This window comes from Hypanus sabinus, chromosome 3 (assembly GCF_030144855.1).
Source record: "Hypanus sabinus isolate sHypSab1 chromosome 3, sHypSab1.hap1, whole genome shotgun sequence".
Classification (NCBI taxonomy): domain Eukaryota; kingdom Metazoa; phylum Chordata; class Chondrichthyes; order Myliobatiformes; family Dasyatidae; genus Hypanus; species Hypanus sabinus.
In genome coordinates this window covers 149,289,277-149,306,360 of record NC_082708.1, presented here as the reverse complement: position 1 = coordinate 149,306,360, position 17,084 = coordinate 149,289,277, and the positions used below count along the sequence as shown (strand labels likewise).

Genomic DNA, 17,084 nt, shown 5'->3' with positions numbered 1-17,084 from the left:
AAAAATAAAATTAATGCAAACATACAGATAATATACATCGTCAATACTAAATCTAAAGCGCGGGTATAATAATAACCAATCAGAAATTGCTCTATCGTTGTCTAGGGATAATGTATTGTCCGATGGAAATATAACAGTCACTGTTAGTTCGTTCAAGCTGCAGCGTTTTTGGGTTTAAGAGTGAGGCGGTTTAAACTTGCCCATGTCTTTTATGATGCCAATCCGTTGAGTCAGGGGAGTGGGTTTCTCCGTTGTTAGCTAAAAGCCGTTTTCCGTGGTTCCAGCCACCAGTTCCAGCAATGGAACTGAACGCACGTGGCCTCCTTCAGATGACTTCCTGCTGTTACGTGGTCGCTTAACGTTTCTTCTGGTGCATCTGAGGGGCTGTTCCTACAGACCCTCTTTTATCCTGACTCGCAGGGTCGTAGATGTCAGTCAGGTTGGGGGTGATGCAGTCTCTCGCTCAACCAGCCCACTTTGCCTGAGGGCGTTCACTTAGCACATTCTCCAATCCAAACTTTGTCTTCCGGAGACAATGGCCATGTCCTGTAGCTTTACGGGGAAACGAGGCATTCTGCACGTCACTCTCTCATTTCCTGGGCCCCTTGACCCAACCCAACAGTGATCTTGCGATTCTCACAAAGGAGGGGGCTACGGATGTAACAGCGCTTATAAGATTATGAGAAGCATAGAGTAGACAGACAGTATCTTTTCCCCAAAGTTGAAATGTCTAGTACCAGAGGGCATGCATTTAAGGTAATTTCAAAGGAGATATGAGGGGCACATTTTTTACACAGAATTGTGGGTGACTGGACTGCCTGAGGTGGTGGATACTTTAGGAATTTTTAAGTGATGTTTAGGTAGGCACATGAATATGAGGAAAGTGGAAGGATGTGTGCATTATGTAGGCAGAAAGGATTAGTTTCACTGGCCGTTTGTACCTGGTTCAGCACACTATGGGCCAGAGGGTCTGTTCCTGTGCTTTACTGTTCTTTATTCTATGTGAGCACTTGACAGAAGTTGTTTCTTTTGCATTTTGAGTTTACCCCACCCCTCCTCCCTCAAACATTACAGACATTCAGGGAACAGAAGTTTGTCATTACAGAATTCACAAATCACTACTCAAGTAACTGAGACCTGGAATAAAATCTGCAGTCTCAGCATTTGTGTGGGATAAGATATGTAAATAAATCAACACAAATTGATTCCTTTTTCAATTTGTGTTTCTTGATCCATGTGCGTGTGATGCCTCTTCACTGTGTGAATCATTTTCAACAAAGTTAACGCTCCATCCCATCCTGTATTTAGCTTTTGTTTTCACAAAAAATTCCATAAGAGTGAATTTTTATTCCATGTATGAAACTTTCATAGTGATTTAAGAATTCCCTAAGGATGAATTTCCATTGCCTGAATTACTGAATGTGGGGAACACTTTACTTTTTAAACTAGTTCTTGGCGACAAGGGATGCAGTATTTTTTTAAAGCAGGAGTCCTTTAGTAGTAAGTAAATTCAGGCTGCATATGATCTGTCCCCTTACGAGGGCGGTACAGTAGTGTGGCGGTTAGCATAATATGATCATAGTAGCAATGACCCAGGTTCAATTCTGCTACTGTCTGTGAGGAGTTTGTACATTCTCCCCATGACCTTGTGGGTTTCTTCCAGGTGCTCTGGTTTCCTCCCACATTCCAAAAACAGGTCACTAGGTTATTTGATCACATGGATGTAATTAGGCAGCACAGGCTTGTTGAGCCGGATGGGACAGTTACTGTGCTGCACTTCTAAATGAAATAATTAATAAAAAATAAAATAAACCCTTCACTCTCCAGAGGATGCACTTAACCTGTATCCATGTTCATCTTGGAGGTTTATACTCGCTCCTTTAAATTTCTGTTCATATGGATTTGTGCTCTGTTATTAAGTTTACCCAGCTGTCCTTCAGGAATCAAAAAGAGGAAAACATCCTGTATTGTGAAGAGAAAGCACAATAGCTAGGTGGTAAGGTGGCACTGTAGCATAATGATATTACAGCAAACTTACTATTTTCTCATACCCCTATCTTTATCTTGCCTCATTGATGCAGTTCCTCTTTGCCTCTGAAACATCACTTTCTGATTCTGACCTTCACATTTTTACTCCCATTACGTCACCCTAGTCGGCCGTATGCTCTGAACTTCCTTGTTTAAACTGCTCAGCCTTTTGTCTCAATCTCTTTCCTTAACATTCTCTATATAACCCATGCTTTTGATCAAGCTTTGATCTTCCTGTTTTCTCATTCTTTTGCTTCTGCTACTATTTATTTTAGTTCATACTTTTCAGACCTCCCAATATAAGGACACCATATGCGCGGCATGGTGGCAGAGCAGTTAGCACAACACTTTATAGCACCTGGAGACCCGGATTCAACTCCCCACACTGTCTGTAAAGAGTTAGTACATTCTTCCCGTTATCAAGCGGGTTTCCTCTGGGTGCTTCAGTTTCCTCCCACATTCCAATACATACAGGGCAGTAGGTAAATTGCTCATGTGGGTGTAATTGGGCAGTGTGGGCTCATTGGGTCAGAATGGGCTGTTACTGTCTTGTATCTCTTACAATAATAATAAAGTATTACATCCAATTCTTTTGGAAAATAGTTTTTGGATGTTAGAATTCATTTACAAAGTTTATTTAAATGAAAAGCTATAAACAATAAATGTGACTTAGAATTGGTTGACTAATTATCCTCTGGATAACTACTTTTATCTCAGTCTAACTCTGCATGCTTGTTTCTTTATAAATATAATTGTGATGAATTGAATATTTTATGCCAAATTTGTGTTTTGTTTCTCCAACTTTACCGCGGTGACAATACTTCAAAGGAATTTATCGGCTCAAATGAAGTCTGAAAGATCGTGCAAATGAAAAAAAGGTCATAGTCATGGAACGGTGTAGAGGAGAAATAGGCCCTAAGGCTCATCTAGTCTGTGCTGAACTATAATCTGCCTAGTCTCATCAACCTGCTTGCAGACCACAGCCCCTCATGCCCCTCTCATCTATATACCTATCTAAATTTCTCTTAAATGTTGAAATTAAACCCACTTCTACATCCACTGACCGCTCACTCCACACTCTTACTACCCTCTGAATGAAAAAGATCCCCCTCATGTTCCCCTTAAACATTTCATCATTCACTCTTAATTCATGACCTTCAGTACTAGTCTCACCCATCCTCAGTAGAAAAAGTCTGCTTACACTTACCCAATCTATATCTCTCATAATTTTGTATGCCTCTTTCAAATCTCTCCTCATTCTCTTACACTCTGTTGAATAAAGTCCTAACCTATTCATTATTTCTATAACTCGTAAAGTCCCAGCAGCATCTTTGTAAATTTTCTCAGCACTCTTTCAATCTTATTGATCTTTCCTGTATGTAGGTGATCAGAACTGCATGCAGTACCATACCTTTCACTGTGAAAGTACCCCCCCCCCCACCAATTTGTCCTCCCGAAGAGCAACACCTCACACTTGATTGCAGTAAATTCCAGCTGCCATTTTTCAGCCCATTTTTCCAGCTGGTGGAGATCCCACTGCAAGAATTGATAGCTTCCTCACTGTCCACTATACCTTCAGTCTTGGTGTCATTTGCAAATTTGCTGATCCAGTTTACTACATTATCATCCAGATTGTCGATGTCAACAGATGTCAACCAAGGATCCAGCACTGATCCTTGGGGCACTCCACCTGTCACAAGTCAACAGTCAGAGAGGGTACCATCTACTACCAGTCTTTGATTTTTCCTGTGAAGCCGATGTCTAATTTATTGCCTCATCCTGAATGACGAGCAACTGACCTTTCTTGAGCAACCTCCCATGTGGGACCTTTTCAGAGCCCTTGCTAAAGTCAATGTAGACAACATCCACTGCCTTGCCTTCAACTTTCCTTGTAACTTGCTCGAGAAATGCTATAAAATTGGCTAGATATGACTTGCTGCACACAAAGCCATGTTGACCATCCCTAATCAATCCCTGTCTACCCAAATACTTGTATATCCAGTCCTTTAGGATACCTTCCAATAACTTGCCCACTATTAATGTTAGGCCTATAATTTCTCTTATACTCAGAGCCTTTCTTAAACAAAGGAATAACATCAGCTATTCTCCAGTCCTCTGGCACCTCACCTGATACTAAGGATGTTTTAAATATTTCTGCTAAGGACCCTGCAATTTTTGGCATCCCCACTGCTTCAACTGTGCAATGAGAAAGAACAGCAGAAAATTAAACAAAGAAATATCTACTGACAGCTTTCATTCTATAGTATTACATTCCCTGAATTCCTTTATTTTTGCACAAAGCATCTTGAATTTATTCTGACTAATGATGAGCATGTTTTATCTTCAGGGAAAGCACACAGGAAGCAGACAAAAAGTGCCAACCGATAAGCTCTCTCTTAGTTTAGAACCAGGGATGCAGCATAATGCACGCACAAAAGAATTGCCTGATGATTCACAGGCAGAGGTGAGTAAGTTTCAGTAAACTATTTTTTGGCCAAATATGGGCTTCCAGGTCTTGATTTGTCAGCATATGGGGTCATTTTATCTTTAAGTACTTACCTATTTCTTTGAAACAATAGATACAGAAATGATATGATTTCTATAACCATAATTTATTTTTGCCCCAAGTGATTTGACAAAGATTTTCAGGAAATGAGTTATTCTATTTAAAAATTATTGTTGATAAGTATCTTAGGCCCAGTTTGCATATATTTTTGAAATCCATTTAAATTATACATTTTATGCTGGCTGATTCCATGTATATTTATTGTGAATTTGTCAGAGCTTTGGATCATTCTACATACCTGTCCCCAATTTTCAAGCTACCCTTTTAATACTACTGCTTGTCTGTCACCAGTTTTGGATGAGCTACAATTTTATCCAACTGAATGATTGTCGAACTGAAACCTTTGGCACCTAACATAAATTCTTTATCTCTTTGTTTTTGATTTGTTGCCTGCTTTCTAGCTATCTTAGGCTGAATTTTACTGCTGGCATCCTTGAAGTCTAACCAAACCACTTCAGGTTCTTGTTCTATCCCACATCCTGTTCCACGTGCATATCCTTACAGCTTTACTCACTAGTCATTATTTACTGTCAACAGTAGTTATTGTATCAAGGATGGCTAACAAGAATACCTGCAGTATTATGTTCATTGAGTTTCTGATCAAAACTTCATCCAGTACTTGTACTGTATGGCAGTATTTATCCTGTATAGTTGTGTCTTCGGTGAGTTTTCACAACTTATGAGTTATTTGCTTAAATATCTGCGGAATTTCTTATTAACATAATACCAGCTAAATCTACCATTGCAACTACTGAGCTACCTCATTCAGTGTTACTTTATTCCGTTCTTATTAAACTTAATTAGGCAAACTTCCTACTTACTAATTTAAAAGTCAATTTCTCATACCCCTTATCTTTAGCTTACTTAATTGATACAGTGCTTTTCTGCCTCTGGGACTTCACTTTCTGATTCTGACCTTTACATTTTTACTCTCATTGTGCTACTGTAGTCAGCTGTATGCTCTGAACTTTCTTAGTTAAACCACTCAGCTTTTCTGTCTCAATCTCTTGCCTTGAAGTTCTCTATATAACCCATGCTTTTGACAAAGCTTGGATCTTGCTTTCGCCTCTGCTACTATTTAAGTTCATACTTTTCAGACTTCACATTATATGGGTGGCATGGTAGTATAACAGTTTGCACAACAGTATCACAGCACCAGCAACTTGGATTCAATACCCCACACCACCTGGTAAAGAATTTGTACTTTCTTCCGGTGACTGGGTGGGTTTCCTCTGGGTGCTCTGTTTTCTTCCCAGATTCCAAAGACGTATGGGTTAGTAGGTTAATTAGTCGCATGTTGTAATTGGGCAGTGTGGGCTCGTTGGGCCAGAAGAGCCTGTTACTGTGTTATGTCTCTTTTTTTAAAAATCTGTAAATACCGGATTTGATTTTTGACACTTTTAGTTGTCTAGGAAACATAAAAACTAAATATTTTTGTAGTTTGGAATCTCTGAAAATAGATACATTCAGCAGATTCTAGCAAATGTATTTTTACCATCCGAGGCATGCCATTCTTCTTGTTACCAATAAGGAGGAGCCTAAAGACCCATGTAAAGTGATTCAGGAACAGCTTCTTCTCCTCTGCTATTAGGTTTCTGAATAGCCCAGGAACATAATCTTATTATTCTTTTCGTTTGCACTATTCTTCCAGCTATTTATAGACTTTTATGTCTTTGCTGCAACAAAACAAATTTCATGTCTTATGTCAAAAATAATAATTCTGATTTCTGATTATAATATTTTCTAAGTCAGTCACCATTTAATGGGTTCATGCGCTAATTAGTGAGATGATGATAGTCAATAAAAGGACAGGGTAGAGAGCATGTTATCTTTCCAGTCCATCTCTTCTCACCCCATCGTCATACTTTGTGTATGTGTTTATCAAATGATTTGTATTCCTATTTGAATATGATTATCTATATGCCTTCCTCATTTTTATGCTGTGTATCATGTCTTTGTTTTATATTTATTCATTTCTCATGTATGTAGTCAAGGTAATGTTTTGTTATCTTCTATCATCCCATATAATAATCTCAGGAGGATCTGAAATTGAGTTGGCTACTAATGTTGCTATGTAACTAACCAAGCATAGACTTCTAAGAACTGCCTGAGATGACTTGTCTTCACAGTTTTTTCCTTTTTTCCTTCCTGAATGAAGATTTTTTTTAAATGAGGGATTAGCTCTATGCAAATACTCAGCAGCACAGATAGAAACTGTATGATTTTTCTCAAATAATTATTTGGAGAAGGGTGCTTTGTCCATTTGCAATCAAAGATTTTTCAGTTTAATCAGTAATTTGTTTTTCCTATCCTTGACCCTTGTTTGGGATACGGTGAAGGATGCAGTCATAAATTGAACGTGCTCAGTTATGGTAAAATGGTAGAAGTACCTTGAAAAGTATATGCCACATGGATGCCATCAGTATTGTTCATTTCACAGTACACAGAAGTTCGCTCAATTGTTGTAGCACCACCCCAGCGGGCCATGAGTGTCAACAGTCTACTGGTTTTAAGGAATGTGTAAGAATGAAAAGGCATTGCATGGTTTATTCTTGTGATTTTAAAAATTATTTTGAGTTAAAATTAAATTTATTTTGATATATTAAAAAATCAGTGCATTCTGCTGTATCTATGCTAAATTAGCAGATTCTTAACATAGTATGAATCATTAAAAGATGCTGTATGCAGCAAATATTGCTAGTGGTTCTCTAATTATTTTTATCTCTCTATAGGAGAAGCAAATGGACACAGAAAAACCAGAAGTGACACCTTGCCATCAAAATCAAACTGCTGGAAATGGTCAGAAAAGCATATCCTCAGTGAGTTTTGTATCCTGGAATGATCCATTGATTGATACTTCTGTCAGGGATTTATTTGATGATCCACAATCAGAGGTGAGGCCAAATGAGACTGTTGATTTGGTTCAAGTGACATTTTACTAGTCAGATTAACCTATTCCCAGTGCTGCAACCTGCACTATGCTTTAGGCATCTTAATATCAATAACTGTAGTGTTTCTCTTCCTGACATACTTAACGTATTCTATGCAAGATTCAAACAGAAGAGGAGCATCCCGCCCCCTCTGGATGAAACAGACCTGGTGGCATCGAGATTCATCATCACCGAGGAAGACGTTAGAAGAGCCTTTCTGAAGATAAATCCAAGGAAGGCGACAGGCCCAGATGGCATCCCCGGATGGGTTCGCCAGACAGCGAGTGAGCTAGCTGGTGTTTGCTGACATCTTCAGTTGCTCCCTGCTTCAGTCTAAGATCCCCTCGTGTTTTAAGAAGGCAACAATAATTCCGGTGCCGAAGAAAAGCAAGGTGGCATGCCTGAATGACTATCGACCTGTGGCTCTGACATCAATTGCTATGAAGTGCTTTGAGCGATTGGTTATGGCACACATCAACCACAGCCTACCGGTCAACCTCGATGCTTTGCAATTTGCCTACTGGAGCAACAGGTCAATGGCAGATGCCATCTCTCCGGCACTACATTCTTCCTTAGAATACCTGGAGAATAAAGACACATATGTAAGGTTCCGTTTCATTGACTACAGCTCTGCCTTTAATGCCATCATTCCAAATAAACTGATTCCTAAGCTCCGGAACCTGGGTCTCAGCACTCAGAGCTGCAGCTGGATCTTCAACTTCCTCACAGACAGGACCCAGGCTGTAAAAATAGGGGACAAGCTCTCCTCTACAATCATTCTGAGCACCTGTGCCCCACAAGGCTGTGTACTCAGTGCCCCTGCTGTACTCACTGTACACCCATGATTGTGTCGCCAAGTTTCCATTGAACTCAATATATAAGTTTGCTAATGACACCACAATTGTAGGCCGTATCTTAGGTAATGATGAGTCGGAGTACAGAGAGGAAATTAAAAACCTGGTGGCATGGTGCGATGATAATAACCTGTCCCTCAATGTCAGCAAGACGAAGGAATTGGTCATTGACTTCAGAAGGAGTAGTGGATCACAGAACCCCATCTACATCGGTGGTGCGCAGGTGGAACAGGTCAAAAGCTTTAAGTTCCTTGGTGTGAATATCACAAATGACCTGACTTGGTCTAACCAAGTAGAGTCCAATGCCAAGAAGGCCCACCAGCGCATTTACTTCCTCATAAAGCTGAAGAAATATGGCCTGTCCCCTAAAACCCTCACTAATTTTTATAGATGCACCGTAGAAAGCATTCTTCTAGGCTGCATCACAACCTGGTATGGAAGTTGTCCTGTCCAAGGCTGGAAGAAGCTGCAGAAGATCGTGAACATAGCCCAGCACATCACACAAACCGATCTTCCATCCTTGGTCTCACTTTACACCGCACGCTGTCGGAGCAGTGCTGCCAGGTTAATCAAGGACACGACCCACCCAGTCAACACACTTTTTGTCCCTCTTCCCTCCGGGAGAAGGTTCAGGAGCTTGAAGATTCGTACAGCCAGATTTGGGAACAGCTTCTTTCCAACTGTGATAAGACTGCTGAACGGATCCTGACCTGGATCTGGGCCGTACCTTCCAAATATCCGGACCTAACTTGCACTACCTTACTTTCCCTTTTCTATTTTCTAATTATGATTTATAATTAAAATTTTTATTATATTTACTTTGATGTACTCCAGGGAGCTGTGATGATTGTACGCTCTAATATCAATTAGTGACAATAAAGTAAATTTTTGGTATCATCACATTTCTTGGATATTACAAATAAAACATGAATTGAAATCCAGGATACAAAAGGCCAACAACAGTAAAACCAGTATCATATTATATATTATAGTCATACTTTTATACAGCACAGAAACATGACCAATTAGAGGACTAGAATATAAAAGCAAGGATGTGATGCAGAGGCTTTATAAGATATTGGTCAGACCATGATTGGAGTATTGTGAACAATTTTGGGCCTCTTATTTGTAGTGGCTCTGGGCCTGTACTCGCTGGAGTTAGGTTTTAATGAGATTCTGCCCCCCCCCCCCCCCCATTCTATCGCATATTGAAAAGTCTAGAAAGAGTGTATGTGGAGAGAATAATAGTGGCTGAGTCTAGGACCAGAGGATACAGTTCAGAATAGATGTTTAGAACAGAGATGAGGAGGAATTTCTCTAGCTAGAGGGCAGTTTATCTGTGGAGGGGTGTGGAGGCCAAGTCATTGGCTGTATTAAGGTGGAGGTTGTTAGGTTCCTGATTAGTCAGGGTGTCAAAAGATATAGGGAAAAGGCAGAGGTATGGTGGTGAGAAGGCTAACAGCAGCAGTGATGGAATACCTGAACAGCCTGATGGCCTACTTTTGCTCCTATGTCTTATGGTCTTAGTCCTCCATGTCTGTGCAGAATTTTCAGGAATATTAGTTAGTTTTAGAAGTAATGTCTAAGAATGTCACTGGCTAACTAGGGTTTGCAGGCTCCTTTCTCAAAATTATACTCATCGATTGGTTGTACTTTTAATCCACCATTTATTTTATTTATTTAGCAATACAGCACAGAATAGGCCTTCCAGCCCTACAAATCTTACCCCTGCCTAATCATGGGACAATTTACAACGACCAATTAACCTACCAAGTGGTACATCTCTGGAATATGGGAGAAAATAAAAGTACCTGGAGGAACCCACACATTCCATGGAAAAGATGTACTGTATAACCTCCTTATGAAAGATACAGGATGAACTCTGAACTCCAGCAGCACGAGCTGTAATAGCGTCGCACTAACCACAATGCTGCTGTGGCACTCTATAGTTTGTTATTGTGTATCTTGACAACACAAAAACTGACCAGACCAATTAAATTTAAATTCATATCTGGCCACATAATGTATTCATTTTGTTTTGGTTGCTGGTCAGTGATCATAGTCATTGTACAATAGTTTATGCTCTGATGATTTTGCCTATCTTCCCATCAGTTAATGGCACAGTTTAGATGCCCTTGTTTCTATAATAAAAAATGGTTTTGCCTTAAAAATGAAGAATGGATGAAGAAAGGAAAATGATTGTTATCTCTACCATAACCCTAAGCAGGTTGTCCAAATTCCAGACCTTTGAAGTAGCAAAGGCTATTGTGAATCCTGTAGCCCATTGTAAATCTTAATTAAGTTCATGCATAAGATTGGGGAAAAGCAGTTTGGTAATATCTTAGAATAATTTTTCAGCACACCCTCCATTCCTTGTTTACCATTATATTGTTTAAAGATTCAGAAAACACTGACTGAGCCAACTAGCATCTACAATTTTCTTTCTCTATATGTACTGTATGTCTTATTGTAATTTATAATTTTTTTATGTATTGCAATATACTGTTGTCACAAAACATCAAATTTCATGACATATTGTATGCCAGTGATATTAAACTTGACTCTGAGATGGAACCATGAATCAATATTCAATAACTAGCAATGGTGCTGGATGATTGGAAAATGCACAGACATGATGCCAGTTCTTGAAATGTCATTGCAAAGTTGGTATATAAAGTGTGGTTAATAGTGGTCTCACGAATTGTTAGCAGTTTGTAGCATAAAAGTTTATATCTTAATTATTGCTATTTCTGCAGTGTCTTGCCTAGATTAATAATTGAACATAACTAAAAATTTGCAATTGTGTTTGAAAATGCTTACAGGTTAATTGGATCTTTTTGTTGTATAGTTTATCTACTGTTTGGAGTTATTGTGAATGCTCTTGCCAATTGTTAATTATTTTAACTGTTAGGGAGTTCCTCATGGGTTGGATGTGGAGAATATGTTTCTTTTTACAGAAGAATCTTGAACAAGGTTGATATAAAAATAAGGGTGGTTGGTTTAAGAGAAAATAAAACTTTGGGATTTCAGGTCTCTGGATTCAGATTTATTATCACTGTCCTATGTAATGTAACTTTTTTTTGTTTTGGGGCAGCAGTACAATACAATGAAATGAAAAATCAATTGTGCAATAACAATGAATAATGAGTTAGTGTTCATGCATTCATGGACTGTTCAGAAATCTGATGATGGAGGGTGAGAAGCTGTTCATGAATTGTTGGGGTGTGCATCTATTATTAGTTACCTCCTGTAACTCCTCCCAATTGGTAGTAATGTGAAGAGAGTATGTCCTGGATGGTAAGGGTCCTTAGTGATGAATTCCACTTTCTTAAGATACTGTGTCTTGAACATCGAATAGTAGAATGCAGTACAGGTCCTTCAGCCCAAGATTTGCCAATGTACAGTATATAGACCTACTCTACAATCATTCCATTCCTTCCTTCCTACTCAAATAATAACCCTACATTTTCCTTAAATCTATGTGCCTGGTTAAGAGTCTCTTTAATGTCTCTGTTGGACCAGCCTCAACCATTAACTCCAACAGTGCGTTCCAGCCACCTACCATTCTCTGTGTATTTAAAAAAAACTAGCCCTTCATCTCCTTTGCACTTACTTCTAACCTGCTTAAACAGCTGGCTTAGCCTACAACCCTCTACAACATCCCATGACCTGTGCACTACAGCTCTGTTTCTCAGAAACGATGCTGAAGTAGTCTTTGAATAACTTAAGGGTAGAGTTGGATAGATACTTGCTAAGCAATGGAATGCAAGGTTATTAGGGATAGGCAGGAATGTAACACTGAAGTTACATTTAGATCAGCCAGGATCTTACTGGCATTTCATGGTTGCTATCTGCTGTGATTATGAATTTTGTGCTTGATGTAAGCTGTTCTATAATCATAGCGGTTCTTGATGGTTGATTTTTACTGTACCTGCAGATAAAATTATCAGCTGGAAAATTTTGCATGCTAGATAAGATTACAGTGATGAATGGAGAGTACAGTGTCATTGGGCCTGTTGCAGATTGTTGCTGGGTCATTCAGATTGGGATGCAGTGAGAGACCTAAGCTGTACCATTGACATTTAACACACACAATGCTGGAGGAACTCAACAGACCAGGCAGCACCTACAGATAAAAAGTACAGTTGTTGCTTCAGGCCGAAACCCGACATTTAATAATATTTTGCACAATTTTATTTTCTTCCAGATCTGCAGTCAGTCAACAAAGAGAAAACTCCCAGAGTGGTTTGGGTCTTCAAAACCACATGAACTCTCTTGTACTGCTATAAAGAAGGCAAAAAAGAGAAAAGGACTCTTCAGTTGAAACTATATTGTTGCCACTGGTTTTTGGATAAATGCTTCAATACTATACTGCACCTGGTGACAAAATAAAAATAAGCCATTTGGGTTTTGCCCAGCATTTCAATTGTATTGCACATTATTTCTGCCAGGGACAGCCTGGTGAGAAGCCTTCTGTGAGGGAGGATGAAAGCAGCTGAAGATGGCAAGATGATGTCCTGTTGTTGTAAGACTGAATCCTGAATGTATTCAAATTCACTGTTAAGCTTTAATGACATTCTTATGCAATGTGAAAATGTTCACACAGCACCTGTCCCCTTGCAGGTGTTAGCTCTATTATCATTACTGAATTCTGTAGTACATATATTTTCAAAATTGTGTTAATGTGGAATCATTCCTACACTAACATGAGTAACAGATAAGGCATTTTAACTAAGTATTGTTTTTCAATTGTTTTGAAACTGCGTTGTAAGATATTCTGCAACAATGTTTGCAGAACAAGCAGAGGACTTGAAATGGTGGAAAGTCTACAAAAACTTTAATTTTGTACAGTAAGGATGCTGAGAATTCTAAATCAATTTATAATGTACTAACTAATACCAAGAGGTGCATAATCTTGATCAAAATAATTTTGCATGTCTTATAACAGAAGGAATAATATTTTACCCTACGTAATGTGCTGTTCTTCAAAATGTTTCTTTTGCAAACTTAACAAAATTTTTAGAAACAATGGTTTAGTGCATCAGTACTATCTGCCACAATGTATTAAAAATGTGCAGATAAAAACTTACGATCCAGTGGAAAGTTTCCAAGTCTGCCAAACAATCACAGATGTTGAGCAACACCAATGTACTTTTCTATAGATGAAAAGGGGAAAAATGGAGGTTGTCATAAGACCTCTCTAGGTCGTTCAGACTTGTAAGAATGCTCATTCTTTGCGCTGGTATGTTTGGATATAGAAAGGTGCCATTAATGATGAAAATAACATGCTGTTTGGGAAAGGAAATTTAATTAAATGTGAACGTAAAACAAAGTGAATTTATTTTTCATTTTTTTAAAGACAGGATTTTTCTAAACTGTATTTGAAGAAATAAATTCCAGAGAGATTTGCTATGTATTGATGTTTTAAAATCTTGGTCCAAAATAAATACCAATAAAAGAATTTGCAGATTTTGCAACTGTGAAATGTAGCCTTACATGAGGCAGTGGACAGTATGATCAGTTACATAGAATAATACAGTACTGCACAATACAGGTCCTTCAGCCCATGATGTTGTGCTGACTTTCTAACCTACTTCCAAGATCAATCTAACACTACCCTCTATCTTTCTTTCATCCACATGCCTATCTAAGAGTCTCTTAAATGATCCTACTTGTATCTACCTCTACCACCGTTCTGGGTGGGGAGTTTTCCATGAACCCAGTACTCTCTGTGTAAAAACCTCCAATCAGCTCTCTTGTATTTTTGCTCACTTGTATTAGCAAATTCCACCATGGGAAGAGGAACTAGCTGTCTACTCTATCAATGCCTCTTATCATCTTTCTACCTTCATCAAGCCACCTCTCAGCATCCTTTGCTCTAGAGAGAAAAGCCCAAGCTTGTGCAACCTTTCCTCATAAGACTGTTCTCTAATCCAGGCAGCATCCTGGTAAATCTCTTCTCCATCCTCCAGTGCTTCCACAGTGTTGGTGCATGGCCAAGTGGCTAAGCTGTTGGTCTAGTGATCTGAAGGTCGCTAGTTCAAGCCTCAGCTGAGGCAGCGTTTTGTGTCCTTGAGCAAGGCACTTAACCACACATAGCTCTGTGACGATACATCGGCCTAGTGCCCTTCCATTGGACAACATTGGTGGCGTGGAGAGGGGAGACTCCCAGCATAGGCAACTGCTGGGCTTCCATACAGCCTTGCCCGGTCCTCAGTCAACATTGAAATCGATGGACAGCCGAAGAAGTGCTTCCACATCCTTCCTATAATGAGGTGACCAGAACTAAACTCAATATTCCAAGAGTGCTTTATAGGGTTTTATAGAGCTGCAACATTGTGTCACAGCTTTTGAATTTAGTCCCTTTATTAGCAAAGGCCAACACACCATACACCTTCTTATCAACTGCGTGGCAACTTTGAGGTATCAATGAACTTGGTCTCCAAGGTCCCTCTGTTCCTCCACTCTACTAAGAAGCTAGCCGTTAACCCTGAAATCTGCCTTCAAGTTCAATGTTCCAAAATGTCAAAATTTACATTAATACATTTGCAAGAAAAACAAAATTAATCAGTAGCATGTTTGCACTGATTACTAATGCTGTAAAGTCTGATATATGCTATTGAATGCAAATAAGTTTTGTATGTTACAGTCACAGTACTAGAATCGAATGTAGAAGTGGAAGGGCAGGAACAGAGTAGGTAATTCAATACCCCAAATCTGTTGCCCCATTTAGCCAGATAATGCATAATCTTTATTCCAACTCAACTGTTTACTTTAATATATATTTCCTGATACACTTGTCTTTATAACACTTAAGTTTTGACCATAGTATTGGGAACTCCAATTATTACAGAATCCACAGGCTTTAAGATTTAATAGTCTGCTTTGTTATTTCATCATGGCTGATCCATTTTCCCTTCCACTGTTGGAAGAGTATTTTTTATATATATATATAATACACACACCTACCATGTTTGTAAGTACTGTATGTTTTGCACAGATACTTTCAGTATGAGCAGGTATTAAAAGCCACAGTGTTGATGTTGGGGTAGTTTGATGAACTCAGAGGATTTTGAAAAATCAATTTATTTGTCTCAGTTATAGGGTCATATAGCCCAACTGGTCCATGCTGACCAAGATTCCCATCTAGTTAATTTGTTCTGTTGCATTATTCTGTCGTTGAAATACCATTTCTCTCGAGCAGATTTTCATTATTGCATCTGGTTAAAATATATTACAAAAAATATCTGTTTTGGTCCTTAAGGAAGCATCTAGAGAATGTTGCATTCATATGCAATTAACTTAATTCTGCTTTAGCACAATAGCTATTTTGTTAAATGTTGTTGAGACTTTTGAATGACAAACCATGTTTTTTATTTTTCGGAAAAGAATAAACTGGCTTTATATTCCATCTTGCAAAATTTTTCACAACCAATGAAGTACTTGAATTGTAGTGGCTGTAAGAAGGTAGTCCAGAGTCACTTGGTACACAATAGAGTCACATAAATGAATTAAATAATTGGCTGGATAATCAAACTTAGTATTTTGGTTTGATGAATAGGCTGGGGGAAGAATTAAAATATTTCCACAATTGCTGAGGCAGTAGATAAGATCTCGTGTCATCTTGACTGAAAGGCAGTACCTTCATCAATGCAGGGCCCTCTCAGAATTGATCTGAGAGCTTAGCTCAATGTTGTCTGGAAGAAGTTATTGACTAGCTGCAAATGTGGATGCAATGATGAGTACTAGATATAGTTCACACATACAAACAATGACCAGCATTCAGAAACCAAGGAAGTAAAACTCTTGTCCATGCTGCATTTTTGGCCCATATCTTTTTACTTGTTAGTAAACTATCATGTCTACATACACAAGTAATGATTATCAGTGGTGTCTATCAGGTAATGTTAAATTTATAACCAGACATGCAATTATTCACATCAGGATTTCTAGAAATGCATGAAAGAATTTTGCACTTGTCTCCAAGATGGCGATAAACACATGATTTTGAATCAATTGCATTAATATTGGAATCATTGGTAAACCTAAATAAAATTACAAATATGAGATTAACTTTTTTCTGTGATACGCCCCAGTTTGTAAACCAATTTCTTTAGTGTTTTATATCATTGTATAACCTGATCCCTCTGGCTATGAGAGATACTGCTCAACCAGTAGTATGGAATAGGTGATTGCAATGTTAAGAGCTTGCATTATAGCCCTCTTCTCCAGACCCTCCACCCCCACCCCAAATTCTTAAGTATGTTGATATTAGCTAAAGTTTTGTTAAATACAATTAGGGTTGTGATGTACCTAGTTGTAAATGATTTTTACAAATTTTAATGTCAGACATTGAGCCGAACAGCCACATGTTTCAAATTTAGAAATGTGTCACATAAAAACATGGGGTCTGTCCACTAGCCAATTAAATCAAAACTGCTTCTGAGGCAGTCAAAGAGAACTGAGGTTGATTTGGTTCCAGCCCAGTTTTGAGGGAGTTGATGAGGCCAGTGCAGTATCTGCAGATTCTCCCACTGTTCCATTTGGAGATGCTTGAAGGGGGGAGCAAGTTTTGTTCTCCTTCCATGGTCTTCATTTAGTGTTGACACGTAAAGTCAAAGTCAAGGTGTTCAGTGTCTTTCTGACCTTGCTGAGATAATGTTGGTGGGACTTACAGTGCAGTAAGGCTTTAGATAGACAGTCCAT

General features: G+C 38.7%; 1 protein-coding gene across 5 annotated transcripts in view; it reads left to right on the top strand.

Moving 5' to 3' along the window:
• Positions 1-13,710, top strand: part of wrn (WRN RecQ like helicase) — a 134,495-nt gene extending 120,785 nt beyond the window's left edge. For all 5 annotated transcript variants that reach the window (XM_059965363.1, XM_059965364.1, XM_059965361.1 and 2 more), the window contains 3 exons: positions 4,376-4,492; positions 7,327-7,488; positions 12,586-13,710. In XM_059965363.1, coding sequence (XP_059821346.1) covers positions 4,376-4,492; positions 7,327-7,488; positions 12,586-12,702 — 396 coding nt within the window. In that variant the 3' untranslated portion in view covers positions 12,703-13,710. The remainder of the gene's footprint in view (positions 1-4,375; positions 4,493-7,326; positions 7,489-12,585) is intronic.
• The last annotated feature ends 3,374 nt before the right edge of the window (positions 13,711-17,084 follow it).